The sequence below is a fragment of the Cherax quadricarinatus genome, chromosome 86 (genome assembly GCF_038502225.1).
Source record: "Cherax quadricarinatus isolate ZL_2023a chromosome 86, ASM3850222v1, whole genome shotgun sequence".
In the NCBI taxonomy this organism is placed as follows: domain Eukaryota; kingdom Metazoa; phylum Arthropoda; class Malacostraca; order Decapoda; family Parastacidae; genus Cherax; species Cherax quadricarinatus.
This window is the reverse complement of record NC_091377.1, coordinates 13,043,762-13,063,272: the sequence shown is the minus strand read 5'-3', so window position 1 is coordinate 13,063,272 and position 19,511 is coordinate 13,043,762. Positions and strand designations below refer to the sequence as shown.

Here is a 19,511-nt window from a genome sequence, read left to right as displayed (position 1 = left end):
AAATGCTTATAAAAGCCTGATAACTCATTTACAACATTATGTATTAAGTGCACAATAAAACTAGACCTAAAAAAATATACAAAATTAAAATAAATATGCAGTACACACATTACTCGAGTGAACCAGGCTAAAAAAATGCCAGAATAGCAGAACAAGCACCACATAAATAAACAGGGATATAATTAAAAGGTAGTAGGTTGGTAGGCAGCAACCACCCAGGGGGGGGTGCTACCGTCCTACCAAGTGAGTGTGAAACGAAAGCCTGTAATTGTTTTGCATGATGGTAGGATTGCTGGTGTCTTTTGTCTGTCTCATAAATATGCAAGATTACAGGTACATCTTGCTACTTCTACTTACACTTAGGTCACACTACACATACATGTACATGTTTATTTATACACACTCATCTGAGTTTTCTTTGATTTTATGTTCAAAGTTCTTGGTCTTATTACTTTTCCTTTTATATCCATGGGGAAGTGGAATAAGAATCTTTCCTCCATAAGCCATGCGTGTTGTAAAAGTCAACTACAATGCCGGGAACAATGGGCTAGTAACCTCTTTTCCTGTAATAATTACTAAAAAAAATAAGAAGAAGAAAATTGTCAAAGTGGGAAGTCTGAATGTGCGTGGATGTTGTGCGAATGACAAGAAAGAGATGATTGTGGATGTTCTGAATGAGAAGAAGCTGGATGTCCTGGCTTTAAGTGAAACAAAGCTGAAGGGGGTGGGAGAGTTTCAGTGGAGAGGAATAAATGGGATTAAGTCAGCGGTTTCAAATAGAGTTAGAGCTAAAGAAAGAGAAGCAATAAAGTTGAAGGATAAGTTATGGCAGGAAAAGAGGGACTATAAATGTATTAATTCAAGGATTATGAGGAGTAAAATAAAGTTTGGATGTGAAAAGTAGGATATAGTGAGTGTATATGCACCTGGAGAAGAGAGAAGTGTAGAGGAGAGAGAGAGATTTTGGGAAATGTTGAGTGAATGCGTGGGGAGTTTTGAACCGTGTGAGAGTAATGGTGGTTGGGGATTTCAATGCTAAAGTGGGCAAAAATGTTGTGAAGGGAGTAGTAGGTAAATTTGGGGTGCCAGGGGTAAATGAAAATGGGGAGCCTTTAATTGAGCTATGTGTAGAAAGAGGTTTGGTAAAAAGTAATACATATTTTATGAAGAAGAGGATAAATAAATATACAAGGTATGATATAGCACGTAATGAAAGTAGTTTGTTAGATTATGTATTGGTGGATAAAAGGTTGATGGGTAGGCTCCAGGATGTACACGTTTATAGAGGGGCAACTGATATATCAGATCATCATTTAGTTGTAGCTACAGTTAGAGTAGAGGCAGATGGGAAAAGAGGAAAATGGCAACAACAAACAAGAGGGAGGTGAAAGTGTATAAACTAAGGGAGGAGGAAGTTCGGGTGAGATATAAGCAACTATTGGCAGAAAGGTGGGTTGGTGCAAGTATGAGTAGTGGGGGGTTGAAGAGGGTTGGAATAGTTTTAAAAATGCAGTATTAGAATCTGGAGCAGAAGTTTGTGGTTATAGGAGGGTGGGTGCAGGAGGAAAGAGGAGTAATTGGTGGAATGATGAAGTAAAGGGTGTGATAAAAGAGAAAAAGTTAGCTAATGAAGGTTTTTACAAAGCAGAAGTGTTATAAGAAGAGTAGAGTATATGGAGAGTAAAAGAAAGGTGAAGAGAGTGTTGAGAGAGTGCAAAAGGAGAGCAGATGATAAAGTGGGAGAGGCACTGTCAAGAAATTTTAATGAAAATAAGAAAAATTTTTGGAGTGAGTTAAACAAGTTAAGAAAGCCTAGAGAACGAATGGATTTGTCAGTTACAGAGTAGGGGAGTTAGTAGATGGGGAGATGGAGGTTTTGGGTAGATGGCGAGAATATTTTGAGGAACTTTTAAATGTCGATGAAGAAAGGGAAGCGGTAATTTCATGCACTGGCCAAGGAGGTATACTATGTTTTAAGAGTGAAGAAGAACAGGATGTGAGTGTCGGGGAGGCGCGTAAGGCATTATGTAGAATGAAAGGGGGTAAAGCAGGGGGGGACATAGTGTTGGAGTGGTTGGTATTTTTGTTTAATAAATGTATGAAAGAGGGGAAGGTACCTAGGGATTGGCAGAGAGCATGTATAGTCCCTTTATATAAAGGGAAGGGGGACAAAAGAAATTGTAAAAATTACAGAGGAATAAGTTTACTGAGTATACCAGGAAAAGTGTATGGTAGGGTTATAATTGAAAGAATTAGAGGTAAGGCAGAATGTAGGATTGCGGATGAGCAAGGAGGCTTCAGAGTGGGTAGGGAATGTGTAAATCAAGTGTTTGCATTGAAGCATATATGTGAACAGTATTTAGATAAAGGTAGGGAAGTTTTTATTGCATTTATGGATTTAGAAAAGGCATATGATAGAGTGGATAGGGGAGTAATGTGGCAGATGTTGCAAGTATATGGAATAGGTGGTAAGTTACTAAATGCTGTAAAGAGTTTTTATGAGGATAGTGAGGCTCAGGTTAGGATGTGTAGAAGAGAGGGAGAATACTTCCTGGTAAAAGTAGGTCTTAGACAGGGATGTGTAATGTCACCATGGTTGTTTAATATATTTATAGATGGGATTGTAAAAGAACTAAATGCTAGGGTGTTCAGGAGAGGGGTGGGATTAAATTATGGGGGAATTAAATACAAAATGGGAATTGACACAGTTGCTTTTTGCTGATGATACTGTGCTTATGGGAGATTCTAAAGAAAAATTGCAAAGGTTAGTGGATGAGTTTGGGAGTGTGTGTAAAGGTAGAAAGTTGAAAGTGAACATAGAAAAGAGTAAGGTGATGAGGGTATCAAATGATTTAGATAAAGAAAAACTGGATATTAAATTGGGGAGGAGGAGTATGGAAGAAGTGAATGTTTTCAGATACAGTGGACCCCCGGTTAACGATATTTTTTCACTCCAGAAGTATGTTCAGGTGCCAGTACTGACCGAATTTGTTCCCATAAGAAATATTGTGAAGTAGATTAGTCCATTTCAGACCCCCAAACATACACGTACAAACGCACTTACATAAATACACTTACATAATTGGTCGCATTTGGAGGTAATCGTTATGCAGGGGTCCACTGTACTTGGGAGTTGATGTGTCAGCGGATGGATTTATGAAGGATGAGGTTAATCATAGAATTGATGAGGGAAAAAAGGTGAGGGGTGCATTGAGGTATATGTGGAGACAAAAAAACGTTATCTATGGAGGCAAAGAAGGGAATGTATGAAAGTATAGTAGTACCAACACTCTTATATGGGTCTGAAGCTTGGGTTGTGAATGCAGCAGTGAGGTGGTTGGAGGCAGTGGAGATGTCCTGTCTAAGGGCAATGTGTGATGTAAATATTATGCAGAAAATTCGGAGTGTGGAAATTAGGAGAAGATGTGGAGTTAATAAAAGTATTAGTCAGAGGGCTGAAGAGGGGTTGTTGAGGTGGTTTGGTCATTTAGAGAGAATAGATCAAAGTAGAATGACATGGAGAGCATATAAATCTGTAGGGGAAGGAAGGCAGGGTAGGGGTCATCCTCAAAAAGATTGGAAGGAAGGGGTAAGGGAGGTTTTGTGGGCGAGGGGCTTGGACTTCCAGCAGGTGTGCATGAGAGTGTTCGATAGGAGTGAATGGAGATGAATGGTGCTTGGGACCTGACGATCTGTTGGAGTGTGAGCAGGGTAATATTTATTGAAGGGATTCAGGGAAACCGGTTATTTTCATATAGCCGGACTTGAGTCCTGGAAATGGGAAGTGCAATGCCTGCACTCTAAATGAGGGGTTCAGGATATTAGCAGTTTGGAGGGATATGTTGTGTATCTTTATATGTATATGCTTCTAAGCTATTGTGTTCTGAGCACCTTTGCAAAAACAGTGATTATGTGTGAGTGAAGTGAAAGTGTTGAATGATGATGAAAGTATTTTCTTTTTGGGGATTTTCTTTCTTTTTGGGTCACCCTGCCTCGGTGGGAGACGGCCAACTTGTTAAAAAAAAAAAAAATAAAAGATGGGAGCAAGGGCCCAGTAACCCCTTCTGTATAAATTACTAAATTTAAAAAAGAGAAACTTTCATTTTTATTTTTTGGGCCCACCCTGCCTTGGTGGGATACGGCCGGCTTGTTGAAAAAAAATAATTAAAAACCACCGAAATAGTGAAACGGTGTAAAGCGAGGCACCACAAAGCGAGGTCCTCCTGAGGCAGAATGGTTGTAGTACATGCTCCAGTAGTGTCTGAGATAGATGGTAAAGGGAGCTGGTGAATAGCACATGGAAGATAAACAAGGAAGAACTGGGCAGTAAAAGTTACTAGTCTTACAAAACATAATACAGAGGTTGTACAAAATGAAGATTATTCCTAATGTTGTTCATGAAGCACAAACACAGAAAATCTCACCACCAGTCAAAATCAATGTGAAAAGTTGAAAATTTGAAACCGTTTGAAAAGCATTCAGAAGACAGGAAAACAGTAGCTTACAATTGGATGGCTCAGGCATTATGTCTTACAGTATTTAATGATTCACTAAACTCATAAAGGTTAAACATAGAAAAAACTCACCATCAAGACAAAATCCATTCCAAAAGTGACCACCTGAAAAATTTCTCATCAAAAAAAAAAAAAAAGCCACTAAGTGTAGCAAATTATGCTAGGTGTTTCAAGGTTCACTCTCATCAGTTGAACATTTTCTACATATCTAAACATAATTCTGTATGGCAAGAAGCAATTAACCTAGCAAATATGTTGAAAGACATGACATGGAAGATCCTTAACCCTTACAAGGTTGGAACACATCACCTGAGAATTGCTCTCAGAGTTGGATAATTGAATTTTTTTTCTACGAAATGACAGAAAATCTTTTTCCGAAGGTAATGAAATCAAAAGTATGAAATTTGATGGAAAGCTTACAGAATTATGATCTCACAAAGTTAGCAGTCTTGGCAATATTTACACATTGGAGATTACACCCACTTTAACCCTTTCAGGGTCCAAGGCCAAAATCTGAAGTCACGCACCAGTGTCCAAGAAATTTTGAAAAAAAAAAAATTATTTTTTCTTACAGAATTAAAGAGCATATTTTTGTGAAGGTAATAAAACAAAAAAAAATTAGAATCTGATCAGTACTTACCGAGATACAGTGCCAAGAAGTTTGTAGAAAATGATGTGGTGGCGGCAACATCGACGAATTCCACATACGCGTATTATATTATTTTGTTGTTTTAGTTGTTTTTTCTTTTCTTTTCCATTTTTTTTTCTATTCCTACTAACATTTGGGGCCTGAGAGACCAATACTGTATATAATGTATATATATAAACTCACTGTATTGAACACAATAACCGCACTAAAGTTATTATCATATTATTGTTTACCACTGTTGTTTATTACAATAAACATGCACAAATATTGTATAATACTAATGTTCTATCATATATTTACATATTTACAATCACTGGACATGGTTTTAGAACTGCTGGAGCTTGTGGAACTCCTTGAAACAAGGCACCATGCACAGAGGCACCTTACATTCCTCACACATAAACCGAGTGTCTTTGCGTCTTTGTTGCCGTCGTTTTGTTTGTGCACAGACAATGCATCTCTTCTGAGCAAATTTCTTTTGAGTTGAAGGAAGCTGTATTATGAAATGATCACCTTCTTTCCTCAAACGCTTGGGTATATTGTGATGAATTCGAGGACCATGTTGTATTGCAGGTGTTGTTGCCTGGTACTTCATTATGAGTTGTCTGACAACAGACAAACAAAATTCACCATACGGTGGTCTGTTACCAGTCTTTATTTGGTACATATTATATGCATTCAGCATTGAAATGTCCATGAGATGGAAGAAAAGTTTCATGTACCACTTGTAACTCTTACGAACACAGTCAACAAAACCAATCTGCATGTCACACTTGTCAACCAAGCGCATGTTTTGTGTATAATCAATCACTGTCACTGGTTTTCGAATACGTTCATTGGTCACTCGATCAACTTTGCCACTGTCTTGCATTTCATTACGGTGAATGGTTGTCAACAATGTGACATCTCGTTTGTCATGCCACCGTAATGCCATGATGTCATTGGCAGTAAACACCTGCACGTCATCACCACGAACACCTGCGTTGAGCCTGGGCATATGTTTACGATTAGAACGCACTGTGCCACACACATCTGTCTTGTTCACTCGCATGAAATCACTGAGTAATGGGCTTGTGTACCAGTTATCAGTATATAATGTATGGCCCTTACCGAGATAAGGTGCCATCATGTTTCTCACTACGTCACCTGATATACCCAATAACATCTTGGTATCTTTCAATGTTTTACTACCCGTGTATACAACAATATCCAACACCAGGCCACTGTCACAATCACAGAGTACAAACAATTTTATACCAAAGCGGTTCCTCTTGCTCGGTATATACTGCTTGAATGACAGTCTACCTTTGAACAAAATCAAAGACTCGTCAATTACAAGATTCTTGAATGGATAAAAGTATATCCTGAACTTTTGTTTGAGATACATGAAAACATTTCTAATCTTGTATAACCTGTCACTTCTGTCAGGCCTGGTTTTGTCAGAGAAGTGCAACATACGTAACAGTAAGATAAACCTGTTCACTGGTATTATTTCACTGAAGGATGGGGTACAAATTAGCCGATCTGTGGACCAGTATGCTTTTATATTATGCTTATAGACGTGAGGCATAAGCATTATTGTTGCAAAAAGCAAATACATTTCTGCAACAGTCGTCTCTTTCCACCTGTGTAGTCTTGACTGTGGTGATAAGATCGTATTTGCCATGGTGTACTGAAAATACTTATTACTTTCCCTGACAATAATTTCCATCAATGGCTGGTCAAAGAATAATTCAAAGAATTCCAGTTCATTGGCCGTGGTTCCAAGGGGACAGGTAGGTAGAATTCCACTTTGCGAGTCATCAAAGTGGTGAGGGCTGGGAACAAAATTGGGATTTTGCTGCCAATCCCAGATACGGTTTGCTGGTGGATACTGGACATCATAGGCTGGTTGTACGGGTGGTTGTGGCGGGCTGGTGGGTGACGCTCCGCTTTGTCCTTGAACTGACGAGTCAGCAGCGTGGGTTCCCGCGTGGCACAGCGAGTCACGCATGGCGGTGCCACTACCACCACCAGCCCCACTAACACCATCCACTGATGTCTCTGGCCCATCCATGCCAAGTGTAGCCACATCATCCTCACTATCACTACCTAAAACGGGTGTAGGGCCACGGGATGTACTCCGGGATGTACTGCGGGATGTACTCCGTCCCCTGGGCACAGCATAGGGTACACTACCCGAGCGCATGCGGCGGCGGACATACCGACGCTTCACTGGTGAATATGTTTCCTCACTATCACTACTCGAATGATCGTCGAGCGCAATAAAATCACAATCCACGTCAGAATCATCGTCATTACTGAAGTCAGAGGCCAGGCCACGGGAAAATATTAGTTTTCTCTTACGTTTAGGAACACCCGACGGTGAGTCACGAGTGCCCACACCAGAGGTAGAAGGTCGAGGATCGTCGGGGTTTTCTGCACTATTATCGATATCCTGGTCATTATTTTCGGTCACTAACTTATCAAAGCCGTAGAATTCGTCTTCATTTCCACTTCCATCAGTGTCAGAACTATCAGACATGAAGAGGAGAGTCCCAATTTTCCGGGGAGTGAGAGCTGACTTGCGACGAGGCATGGTGAACAAGGGTGACTGAGCCGGCGTTCCCACAATGCTATGCAGGCGCCTAGATTTTTTGTTTACGGCGCACACCCACGGCGCAGACCCATTCTCTCATAGGTAGGCCTATGAGCGCTTTCGCGCTAAATTTGACGGCGCTAGAATTTTGGCGTAGATCTATGGTTTGGACACTCACCGACCAGCCGTAGATCTACGGGACGGACCCTGAAAGGGTTAACCCCTATTTTCAGCCAATTCAACTGCTCTAGTTGACCAAACTCATAGGTATTTTGCTAGTATTCCTTCTATTCTGTTGATTGAGTACAAGAAACTGCTCATTTACCTATTTCAACTACTCAATAAAGTGATCAGAAATTGGTAATTTGACCAATTTCACACAAAATTAAAAAATTGCAAATTTAAAAAGAGTCCAGAATAAACAATGTAGAAATTCGTGGCACTTTAAAAACATTTCCTCTGTTCATTAGTTACGATCCCCAGGCCTCTCCTATTGTAACAACTGCATTATTGTAACAATTGTATAAATAATGTTAGTGCATTCCTGGACACATATCAGACCAACCAGTCGAACACATTGGATGAGTGTAATATGTCATTACGTATATGATGAGTGGTGCTGTGTTATTTGTTGTTGGGTGTATAAAGGCCACTGAAAGATAAGCCTTACATAGTGATGGTGATGGCGGCAGGAGAGACGGAAGTGTTGTCAGTCGCCCTATATAACTCCAACAACACTGGAGGAGTCAGTTTCGTGCTGTCCTTTTTCTATCGATTAATCGCTTAACTTACTTGCTATACTGTTAATGCTACACTTTATCACTGGCTGGCGCTATACCCTTTATCGTACTCCTGCTGCTTTAGTATTGTACATATTGCAGAATCACTGAAGAAGGCACATCTTCCCTGTCTCTCAGCCCTTTACCAAAGGACTGGCTGGCACTAGGAACGTTCTTTGGGCCCATGGTGGCTTATTTAGCAGTTGAAAGCACTAAAAAGAATGGAATATTACGAAATGTATCATATAAATGCATGGGGTGATGGTCACTCGCTGATAAACAATGGCAGACTGACTGTGAATGGTGTGGAATGGTGTGTGGGGCCGGTTGTATGCATTTGGGACGAACGACTATTACAGAGGTAAGTGATGATCACCGAGCCAATATTTTGATGAAAAAAAGTTATGATTAACAAATATTACGAAATCCGATGACTATGATATCCAAGGGTCCACTGTACATGAAAATACACTGTAAAGTCGATGTTTTAAACCAAAAACACAGTTATGTTTTTTTTTTCCCATTATGCACTGCATGCTGCAAATTTGTTTTTATATGGTGCACACTTACCACATAGACCCATTCTCTCATATCTATGCCCAAATTTACCACTCACAGCTTATCTGAGAGAGCTAATCTCATCACATTGAACATCGGGATTGACCCATGCTTCAAAGCCGTAGTACAACAGGACCCATCCCGAAAGGGTTAATGCAAATGACATAATAGTTAAACATATTTTGTACATATTAAATGCATCTTAATCAAGCAAATTTGACCAAAGACAATTACACTTAACTCTATAAACACACACCTAGTTCAATTTTCTTTTTTAACACATCAGCCGTTTTCCACCAAGGCAGGGTGATCCGACAAAGAAGAAACTTTCCTCATCACTCACTCCATCACTGTCTTGCCAGAGGCATGCTGATACTAGTGGTCAAAAACTGCAACATATCTCCACTCATCCTTCAGAGTGTAGGCACTGTACCTCCCACCTCCAGGACTCAAGTCCAACTAAGTATTTCCTGCTGAAGGTTTCTGTTGTTATAGTAAAATATTAAACCTATTCACCAGCCTCCCCCATTCTCCGTAAAAACTTACTTCCTTGTAGAAAATTTGGAACAGAGAGAGTAGTTTTCAAGTCAAAGATCTTAACAGTCACTGAAGGGTAATCCCAAGACACAGTATGACTTGCAGTTATTTGGGGTATGGCTTCCACATTGACGTGAAACATGTGAACAGTGCCGCTCTCGCCACAGGTTCCTGATACTCTTCTGCCAAAGGCAAAAATAAAGAATGTTAGTAGCAAGTATTGCTAAACACATGTTTAAATACAAACAGTCACACAATGTTCCCCAAATTCTGTTTTTTTTTTTTAACACACTGCCTGTCTCCCACCAAGGCAGGGTGACCTGAAAAAGAAACACTTTCACCATAAAAGAATAAAGAATAAAGATTTTATTTCTTTGTAAAGGTTACAATGTGTAATTACAATTTTGGTTTGCTAAGTAGAGAAAGCCACTATCATGCCGGGGCATTTCGGGCAGACTAATCCTAGTACATAATAACTACGTAAATCTAGACAAGATAAGAGTGGTTAACTTTTATTAAAACCATCATTGACACTTACACTATCTTGTCAGAGGCACACAGATGCAAAGGTTCAGACAGTTCTATTATTCTTATTATATTCAATGGGAAACACTGGCCCCTCAAGGGAGGTTCCTTGATGCTGGTGAGGGGCTCTTGATCTTGGGAATTGGATCTGTGCTCCAGTTCCCTGAACTGATGCTGAATGCCTTCCATACCCCCCGCCCCCCACTGGCACTGTATAATCCTATGGGTTTAATGCTCCCCATGATTATAATAATAATAATAATAATAATAATGTAATGGGAAACACCAAACCTGTGATATTCGTACAGCGCCTAAGGAATAGGAGGTAATAAGAAAAATAAGGGTAGCTCCAATTTTGTAGATTATATTATATTTTTATACAGGTACGCCATCACTAATCCGGCAGTCAGTAATCCGTGTCCATCAATAATTTGGGACTAATTTCAAATTTCCAGGGTCACCACACCAACCCGCCGCTACTTGCTGCATAAGTCATTCCAATTTCTTTTTCTCCATTTATTGTTATAACCTGCTTACTTTTAGCCCTAGCCTAAGTTCCAACAAATAAAAGAAATGCTTCCTGTTGTGTAAAGCATATACACCATACATTGTCTATAAAAGATATGGTAGCTTTGAAGCTATTGTCGGTCACCATGAGCTCAGCTTGCTCAGATGAGCTATGACTGGTAAATTTGGGCCTACATATGAGAGAACTGGTCTGTGTGGTAAGTGTGCACTATATATAAAATCCTGCAGCACACAGTGCATAATGAGAAAAAAAACTGTAACCGTGTTTTTGGTGTAAAACAGAGAATTTGCGGTGCATTTTCGTATGTTTTTTATAGTTGTTTTCTAGTTTTTTCGTCTCATTTGACAGAATGGATGATATACTACAGAAATAGATAAGACTGATTGGTTTTATGATGAAAAGTATACCTTGAAATTGAGCTCAAAGTAGCGTAAATGTTCAATTTTTGCCGATGTTCATGAGTGAACAAATGATGTCACTGTCCAACATGTGTCCAACTGGCTGGGTCTAATGCACAGTCATGAATCGGTTGACATTATTTATACAATTGTTACAATAATGCAGTAGTCTGCATAATAGTAAATCTTCTATTTTTGTGTGAAGAAAAATTCAAAATTGAAAGCAAGTGTAATGTATAAGAGGGGCCTGGAGACATGATTAATGAACAGAAAAAAATGTTATTTTAGTGCCAGGAATGTCTTTGTTGTTTATTCTGGACCCTATTTTGAAACTGGCATCTCTTGAAATTTGTGTGAAATTAGCCAAATGACCAATTTCTGACCACTTTATTGGGTAGTTGAAATAGGTAAATGGGCAGTTTCTTGTATTCAATTGACAGAATAGAAAGAATACTAGCAAAATAGCTATGAGTTTAGTAGATTGGAGCAATAGAATGGGCCAAAAATAGGTTGTAAAGTGGGTGAAATCGCCGATGCATAAATACTGCTGTTGGGTTAAATGTATTCTAATGTAATCACTCTCTAATCCGACAAAATCATTAATCCAGCACTCTACTGGTCCCGATGATGCCAGATTAGTGATCGTCAACCTGTATTATTAGTAGCAGTCCTAGTTTAAGACTGCCTGAAAAGCTGTTCATAACTACGTATATGCTTTCCTTGTAAGAAAGATACAATAACAGCCTACTATTGTAAATACTGTATCTTCTTAGGTAAAGTTATCATTATCAAAGCATTATTATGCTGCTGAAGTCAACCGGATCTGGACAGGAGATGATGAAGGCAGTATTATCCATGTATAAAACTGTTTTAAGTTGCTGAGATGCATTTGATAGGTCATAATATGAAGAATAAATAAAAGTGGTCCTAGTAAGAACATAAGAAAGAAGGAACACTGCAGCAGGCCTACTGGCCCATGTAAGGCAGGTCCAAGTCACCTCCCATCTTAAACCAATGACCCATATAGTAGGTTCAGGCCTCATCCACTTAAGGCTATGGTATCAGACCTATTAGCACAAGCTAATCAGGTCCAACTCACACCCACTCATGTATTTTTCTAACCTATTTTTAAACTACACGTCTTAGCTTCTATGATGGTACTCAGGAGTTTGTTCCACTCATTCGCAACTCTATTACCAAACCAGTGCTTTCCTATATCCTTCCTAAATCTGAACTTTTCCAACTTAAAACCATTGCTGCAAATCCTGTCTTGGCTAGATATTTTCAGCACGCTATTTATATTCCCTTTATTTATTCCTATTTTCCATTTATATACCTCAATCATATCACCCCTAATTCTATGCCTTTCTAGAGAGTGCAGATTCAGGGCCCTCAGTCTGTCCTCACAGGGAAGATTTCTGATAAGCGGGATGAACTTTATCATCCTCCTTTGTACGTTTTCCAGTGAATTTATATCCATTCCATAATACGGTGACCAAAACTGTGCAGCATAATCTAAATGAGGCCTAACCAAAGATATATAGAGTTGAAGGACAACCTGAGGACTCCTATTATTTATGCTTCTTGATATGAAGTCAAGGATTCTGTTTGCTTTATTGTGAACACTTATGCACTGCTGTCTTTGTTTTAGATTACTGCTAACCAGAACTCCAAAATACTTTTCACAATCAGTAATATTAACCCTTTGACTGTCGAAGGGCCCAATCCTGAAGTTGCTCCTGGTGTCGCAAAATATTCAAAAAAAAAAAAAATTATTTTTTCTTATGAAATGATAGAGAATCTTTTCCCGATTGTAAAGACACCAAAAAAACGAAATTTGATGGAAAACTGACGGAATTACGCTCTCGCGAAGTTAGCGACTTCGGCGATATTTAAAAATCGGCAATTTCACCCACTTTGAGCCCTATTTTCGGCTAATTCCGTTATTCCAGTCAACCAAACTCATAACTATTTCTTCAGAACTCTATTTTTTCTATCGATTGAGCACAAGAAACTGCCCATTTACCGATTTCAACTACCCAATAACATGGTCAGAAATTTGCAATTTGGCCAATTTCACGAAAATTAAAAAATACGACAATTTCAAAATAAGGTCCAGAATGAACAATGCAGACATTCCTGGCTCTAAAATAAGATTTTCTTTGTTCATCAGTCATGTCTCCAGGTCCCTGTGATATTATTCTTGCTTTTTATTTTGAAATTTTATTCAAACAAAAAATAGAAGATTTACTGTTATGCAGACTACTGCAATACTGTAATAATTGTAAAAATTACATCACCCCATTCATGACTGCGTATTAGAATGGCTATTTGGACATTTATTGGACAATGACATCATTTGTTTACTTTTGAACATCGGCAAAAATCAAACATTTCCTGTACTTTGTGCTCCATTTCCAGGTTCTTTTTATAGTAAAATTAATCAAAATCACCTCCATTTCTATAATATAGTTTCCATTCTATCAAATGAGACCATGAAAACGGGAATACAACCACAAATACTATACGAAAATAGACCACAAAGTCGGCATTTTAATTAAAAAAAACGGTCGGAGTTTTTTTTTTCTCATTATGCACTGCGTGCTCCAGGATTTTTTTTATGTGGTGCACACTGACCACACAGACCCATTCTCTCACATGTGGGCCTACTAGCTTTCTCCTGCCTGATTTGAAGCCGCTAGAATTTATGAGTATATATACGTCAAACACGGTACCTCACAAACGTATATATACGGCCGCGACAGTCAAAGGGTTAAGATCTACATTACTTGGTTTATATGTGGCATGGTTATTTTCTTGTCCAATGTTTAGAAATTTGTATTTGTCTATATTAAACTGCATCTGCCACTTCTCTGACCACTGCATCAGTCTATTTAAATCTTCTTGGAGTGCTCTAATGTCCTCATATGAATGAATCAGGTGACTTATTTTGGTGTCATCAGCAAACTTGCTTACGCCACTATTTATTCCCTCATCAATGTCGTTTATATAAATTGTGAACAACAAAGGGCCCAACACTGACCCCTGTGAAACACCACTAGTGACATGCACCCACTCTGATTTCTCCCCATTGATGCAAACTGTCTGCTGCCCATTTGTCAACCACACCTCTACCGAGGAATGTTGCACAACAGTATGAGTGAATGTTTTGTATAGTGAGTAGGTTTAGGCCTTTGAAGAGTGGGGTGGGGGGGGTGAGGGGGTTTGCCTAGAAGTGGATTGTGCGATCATTTGCACTGCAGCTTTTTGTTGAGTTATTATTGGTTTTAGGTGATCTGTCATTGTAAAACCCCAGGCACAAATAGCATAGGTGAGGTAGGGGTATATCACTGAATAGTATAGTGTAAGTAGTGCTGTTTGTGGTACATAGTAACGTATCTTTGAGAGGATGCCAACTGTTTTAGAAACTTTTTTTGTTGTGTGTTGGACATGGGTGTTGAATTTCAGGTTGCTATCAAGGTGGAGACCAAGGAATTTTCCCTCATTATGTTTAGCAATAAGGGTGTTGTTAAGCATAATGTTTAGTTGGACCTCACTTGCTCTACTACCAAACATTATGTAAAAGGTTTTGTCTATATTAAGTGTAAGTATATTGACAGTCAACCATGTTGCTATTTTTGCAAGTTCTTATAACATAAGAATATAAGAGAGAAGGAACACTGCAACATGCCTTCTGGCCTATGCAAGGCAGGTCCAATTTTCCCACCAACTTAAGCCAATGCCTTGACCTAGCCAGGTCAGACATGTTACTTAAGGGAGGAGCACAGCATCTGACCTAGTAGCACAAGCTAGTCAGGTTCAACTCACACCCACTCATGTATTTATCCATCCTATTTTTAAAACTACACAACGTCTTTGCTTCTGTGACAGTACTCAGGAGTTTGTTCCACTCATCCACAACTCTATTACCAAACCAGTGCTTTCCTATATCCTTCCTGAATTTGAATTTTTCCAACTTAAAACCATTGCTGTGAGTCCTGTCATGGCTAGATATTTTCAGCATGCTATTTATATTCCCTTTATTTATTCCTGTTTTCCATTTAGTGTATATACCTCAATCATAAAGGTAGTAGGTTGGTAGACAGCAACCGCCCAGGGAGTTACTACTGTCCTGCCAAGTGAGTGTAAAACGAAAGCCTGTAATTGTTTTACATGATGATAGGATTGCTGGTGTCCATTTTTCTGTCTCATAAACATGCAAGGTTTCAGGTATGTCTTGCTACTTCTACTCACACTTAGGTCACACTACACATACATGTACAAGCATATATATATATACATACACCCCTCTGGGTTTTTTCCTGTTTTCTTTCTAGTTCTTGTTCTTGTTTATTTCCTCTTATCTCCATGGGGAAGTGGAACAGAATTCTTCCTCCATAAGCCATGCGTGTTGTAGGAGGCGACTAGAATGCCGGGAGCGGGGGGCTAGTAACCCCTTCTCCTGTATATATTACTAAATGTAAAAGGAGAAACTTTCGTTTTTCCTTTTGGGCCACCCCGCCTCGGTGGGATATGGCCAGTGTGTTGAAAGAAAGAAGAAGACCTCAATCATATCACCCCTAATTCTATGCTTTTCTAGAGAGTGCAGATTCAGGGCCTCCAGTCTATCCTCATAAGGAAGACTTCTGATACATGGGATCAACTTTGTCTTCCTCCTTTGTATGTTTTCCAGTGCATTTATATCCATTCTGTTATACGGTGACCAAAACTGCACAGTATAATCTAAATGAGGCCTAACCAAAGATATATAGAGTTGTAGAACAACCTGAGGACTTCTGTTATTTATACTTCTTGATATGAAGCCAAGGATTCTGTTAGCTTTATTGCAAACACTTATGCACTGTTGTCTTGGTTTTAGATTACTGCTAACTAGAACTCCTAAATCCTTTTAACAATCCATAATATTAAAATCTACATTATTTAGTTTATATGTGGCATGGTTATTTTCCTGTCCAACATTTAGAACTTTGCATTTGTCTACGTTAAACTGCATCTGCCACTTCTCCGACCACTGCATCAGTCCATTCAAATCATCCTGGAGTGCTCCTATGTCCTCATTAGAATGAATTGGATGGCCTACTTTGGTGTCATCAGCAAATTTGCTTACGTCGCTATTTATTCCCTATCTTGGACCTGCCTCGCATGGGCCAGTAGGCCTGCTGCAGTGTTCCTTCTTTCTTATGTACTTATGTTCTATGTCATTTATATAGACTGCTAACAACAAGGGGCCCAACACTGACTCCTGTGGTTCACCGCTTGTGATGTGCCCCCATTCTGATTTCTCCCCATTTATGCACACTCTTTACTGCCTATTTGTCAACCATGCCTCTTCCCAGGAAAAAATTTCTCCTCCTGTTCCGTGTGCCTTAAGTTTTCTCAATAGCCTCTGATGTGGAACTCTATCAGAAGCCTTACTGAAGTCCATATACACAATATCATATTCAATACCATGATCTACCTCCTCAAATACCTTAGTGATGAAAGTAAATTTGTAAGACAGGAATGGCCCTTTGTAAAATCTTGCTGAGATTCATTAATCAATTTATGCCTTTCAAAATGGCTACGAATTGCTTCGGCAATTATTGATTCCATAAATTTACCAACTATGGAGGTAAGGTTTATTGGTCTATAATTTGGTCTATAATTTGTCACCTGCCTTGTAAATAAGTATTACATTTGCCGTTTTTCACTTGTCTGGCACTATGCCAGTTTGTAGTGATATATTGAAAAGATTAGCCAATGGTATGCTAAGTTCCTCTTTATATTCCTTTAAAACCCTTGTGAACAGTTCATCAGGGCCTGGGGATTTGTTAGGTTTTAATTTCTCTATTTGTCTGAGGACCATGTCACAAATAGAGAAATTAAAACTTAACAAATCCCCAGGCCCTGATGAACTGTTTGAAAGGGTTTTAAAGGAATGTAGCAACAGTGTTGAGTGAGGCTAGATTTAAGTGAGAGATGGCAAAAGTCGTGTAGGTGTAAAATGCCACTAGCATGCCACTAGTAAAAGGCCACTAGCCTGCCTAGGCAGGCTAGTGGCCTTCTTTATAATTAATATTTTATAATATGTAAACCATACATTGTAAGCTTTGCAAGGAAATAAAATTCACCTAGCAGTAAGTAGGTATCTGGGTGTTAGTTGACTGGTGTGGGTTGCATCCTGGGAACAAATTAACCTAAGTTGTGGGAAATGCTCTGCATAACCTAGGACTTTCTATGTAGTATGTTATTGGTGTCAGCTATGGTCTGTATAAGTTGTATAATGTACTTGTAGAAATAAATATTATTATTATTATTATTATTATTATTATTATTATTTCTTTCAACACACCGGCCGTGTCCCACCGAGGCGGGGTGGCCCAAAAGGAAAAACGAAAGTTTCTCCTTTTACATTTAGTAATATATACAGGAGAAGGGGTTACTAGCCGCTTGCTCCTGGCATTTTAGTTGCCTCTTACAACACGCATGGCTTAAGGAGGAAGAATTCTGTTCCACTTCCCCATGGAGATAAGAGGAAATAAACAAGAACAAGAACTAGAAAGAAAATAGCAGAAAACCCAGAGGGGTGTATATATATATATATATATATATATATATATATATATATATATATGCTTGTACATGTGTGTGTAGTGTGACCTAAGTGTAAGTAGAAGTAGCAAGACGTACCTGTAATCTTGCATATTTATGAGACAGACAAAAGACACCAGCAATCCTACCATCATGTAAAACAATTACAGGCTTTCATTTCACACTCACTTGGCAGGACGGTAGTACCCCCCTAGATGGTTGCTGTCTACCAACCTACTACCTAAAATTATTATTATTTTATTTATTATCACACTGGCCGATTCCCACCAAGGCATGGGTGGCCCGAAAAAGAAAAACTTTCACCATCATTCACTCCATCACTGTCTTGCCAGAAGGGTGCTTTACACTACAGTTTTTAAACTGCAACATTAACACCCCTCCTTCAGAGTGCAGGCACTGTACTTCCCATCTCCAGGACTCAAGTCCGGCCTGCCGGTTTCCCTGAACCCCTTCATAAATGTTAATTTGCTCACACTCCAACAGCACGTCAAGTATTAAAAACCATTTGTCTCCATTCACTCCTATCAAACACGCTCACGCATGCCTGCTGGAAGTCCAAGCCCCTCGCACACAAAACCTCCTTTACCCCCTCCCTCCAACCTTTCCTAGGCCGACCCCTACCCCGCCTTCCTTCCACTACAGACTGATACACTCTTGAAGTTATTCTGTTTCGCTCAATTCTCTCCACATGTCTGAACCACCTCAACAACCCTTCCTCAGCCCTCTGGACAACAGTTTTGGTAATCCCGCACCTCCTCCTAACTTCCAAACTACGAATTCTCTGCTTTATATTCACACCACACATTGCTCTCAGACATGACATCTCCACTGCCTCCAGCCTTCTCCTCGCTGCAACATTCATCACCCATGCTTCACACCCATATAAGAGCGTTGGTAAAACTATACTCTCATACATTCCCCTCTTTGCCTCCAAGGACAAAGTTCTTTGTCTCCACAGACTCCTAAGTGCACCACTCACCCTTTTCCCCTCATCAATTCTATGATTCACCTCATCTTTCATAGACCCATCCGCTGACACGTCCACTCCCAAATATCTGAATACATTCACCTCCTCCATACTCTCTCCCTCCAATCTGATATCCAATCTTTCATCACCTAATCTTTTTGTTATCCTCATAACCTTACTCTTTCCTGTATTCACTTTCAATTTTCTTCTTTTGCACACCCTACCAAATTCATCCACCAATCTCTGCAACTTCTCTTCAGAATCTCCCAAGAGCACAGTGTCATCAGCAAAGAGCAACTGTGACAACTCCCACTTTATGTGTGATTCTTTATCTTTTAACTCCACGCCTCTTGCCAAGACCCTCGCATTTACTTCTCTTACAACCCCATCTATAAATATATTAAACAACCACGGTGACATCACACATCCTTGTCTAAGGCCTACTTTTACTGGGAAATAATTTCCCTCTTTCCTACATACTCTAACTTGAGCCTCACTATCCTCGTAAAAACTCTTCACTGCTTTCAGTAACCTACCTCCTACACCATACACCTGCAACATCTGCCACATTGCTCCCCTATCCACCCTGTCATATGCCTTTTCCAAATCCATAAATGCCACAAAGACCTCTTTAGCCTTATCTAAATACTGTTCACTTATATGTTTCACTGTAAACACCTGGTCCACACACCCCCTACCTTTCCTAAAGCCTCCTTGTTCATCTGCTATCCTATTCTCCGTCTTACTTTTAATTCTTTCAATAATAACTCTACCATACACTTTTTATTATTATTATTATTATTATTATTATTATTATTATGTGTTTTCTTCTTAGCATCATCCTGCTTGATTAAAAACAGGTAAA

At 39.3% G+C, this 19,511-nt stretch overlaps 1 protein-coding gene across 12 annotated transcripts in view; it reads right to left on the bottom strand.

Moving 5' to 3' along the window:
* Positions 1 to 19,511, bottom strand: part of LOC128702953 (KICSTOR complex protein kaptin) — a 112,450-nt gene that overhangs the window by 28,164 nt on the left and 64,775 nt on the right. For all 12 annotated transcript variants that reach the window (XM_053797433.2, XM_053797434.2, XM_053797441.2 and 9 more), the window contains exon 8: positions 9,625 to 9,797. In XM_053797433.2, coding sequence (XP_053653408.1) covers positions 9,625 to 9,797 — 173 coding nt within the window. The remainder of the gene's footprint in view (positions 1 to 9,624; positions 9,798 to 19,511) is intronic.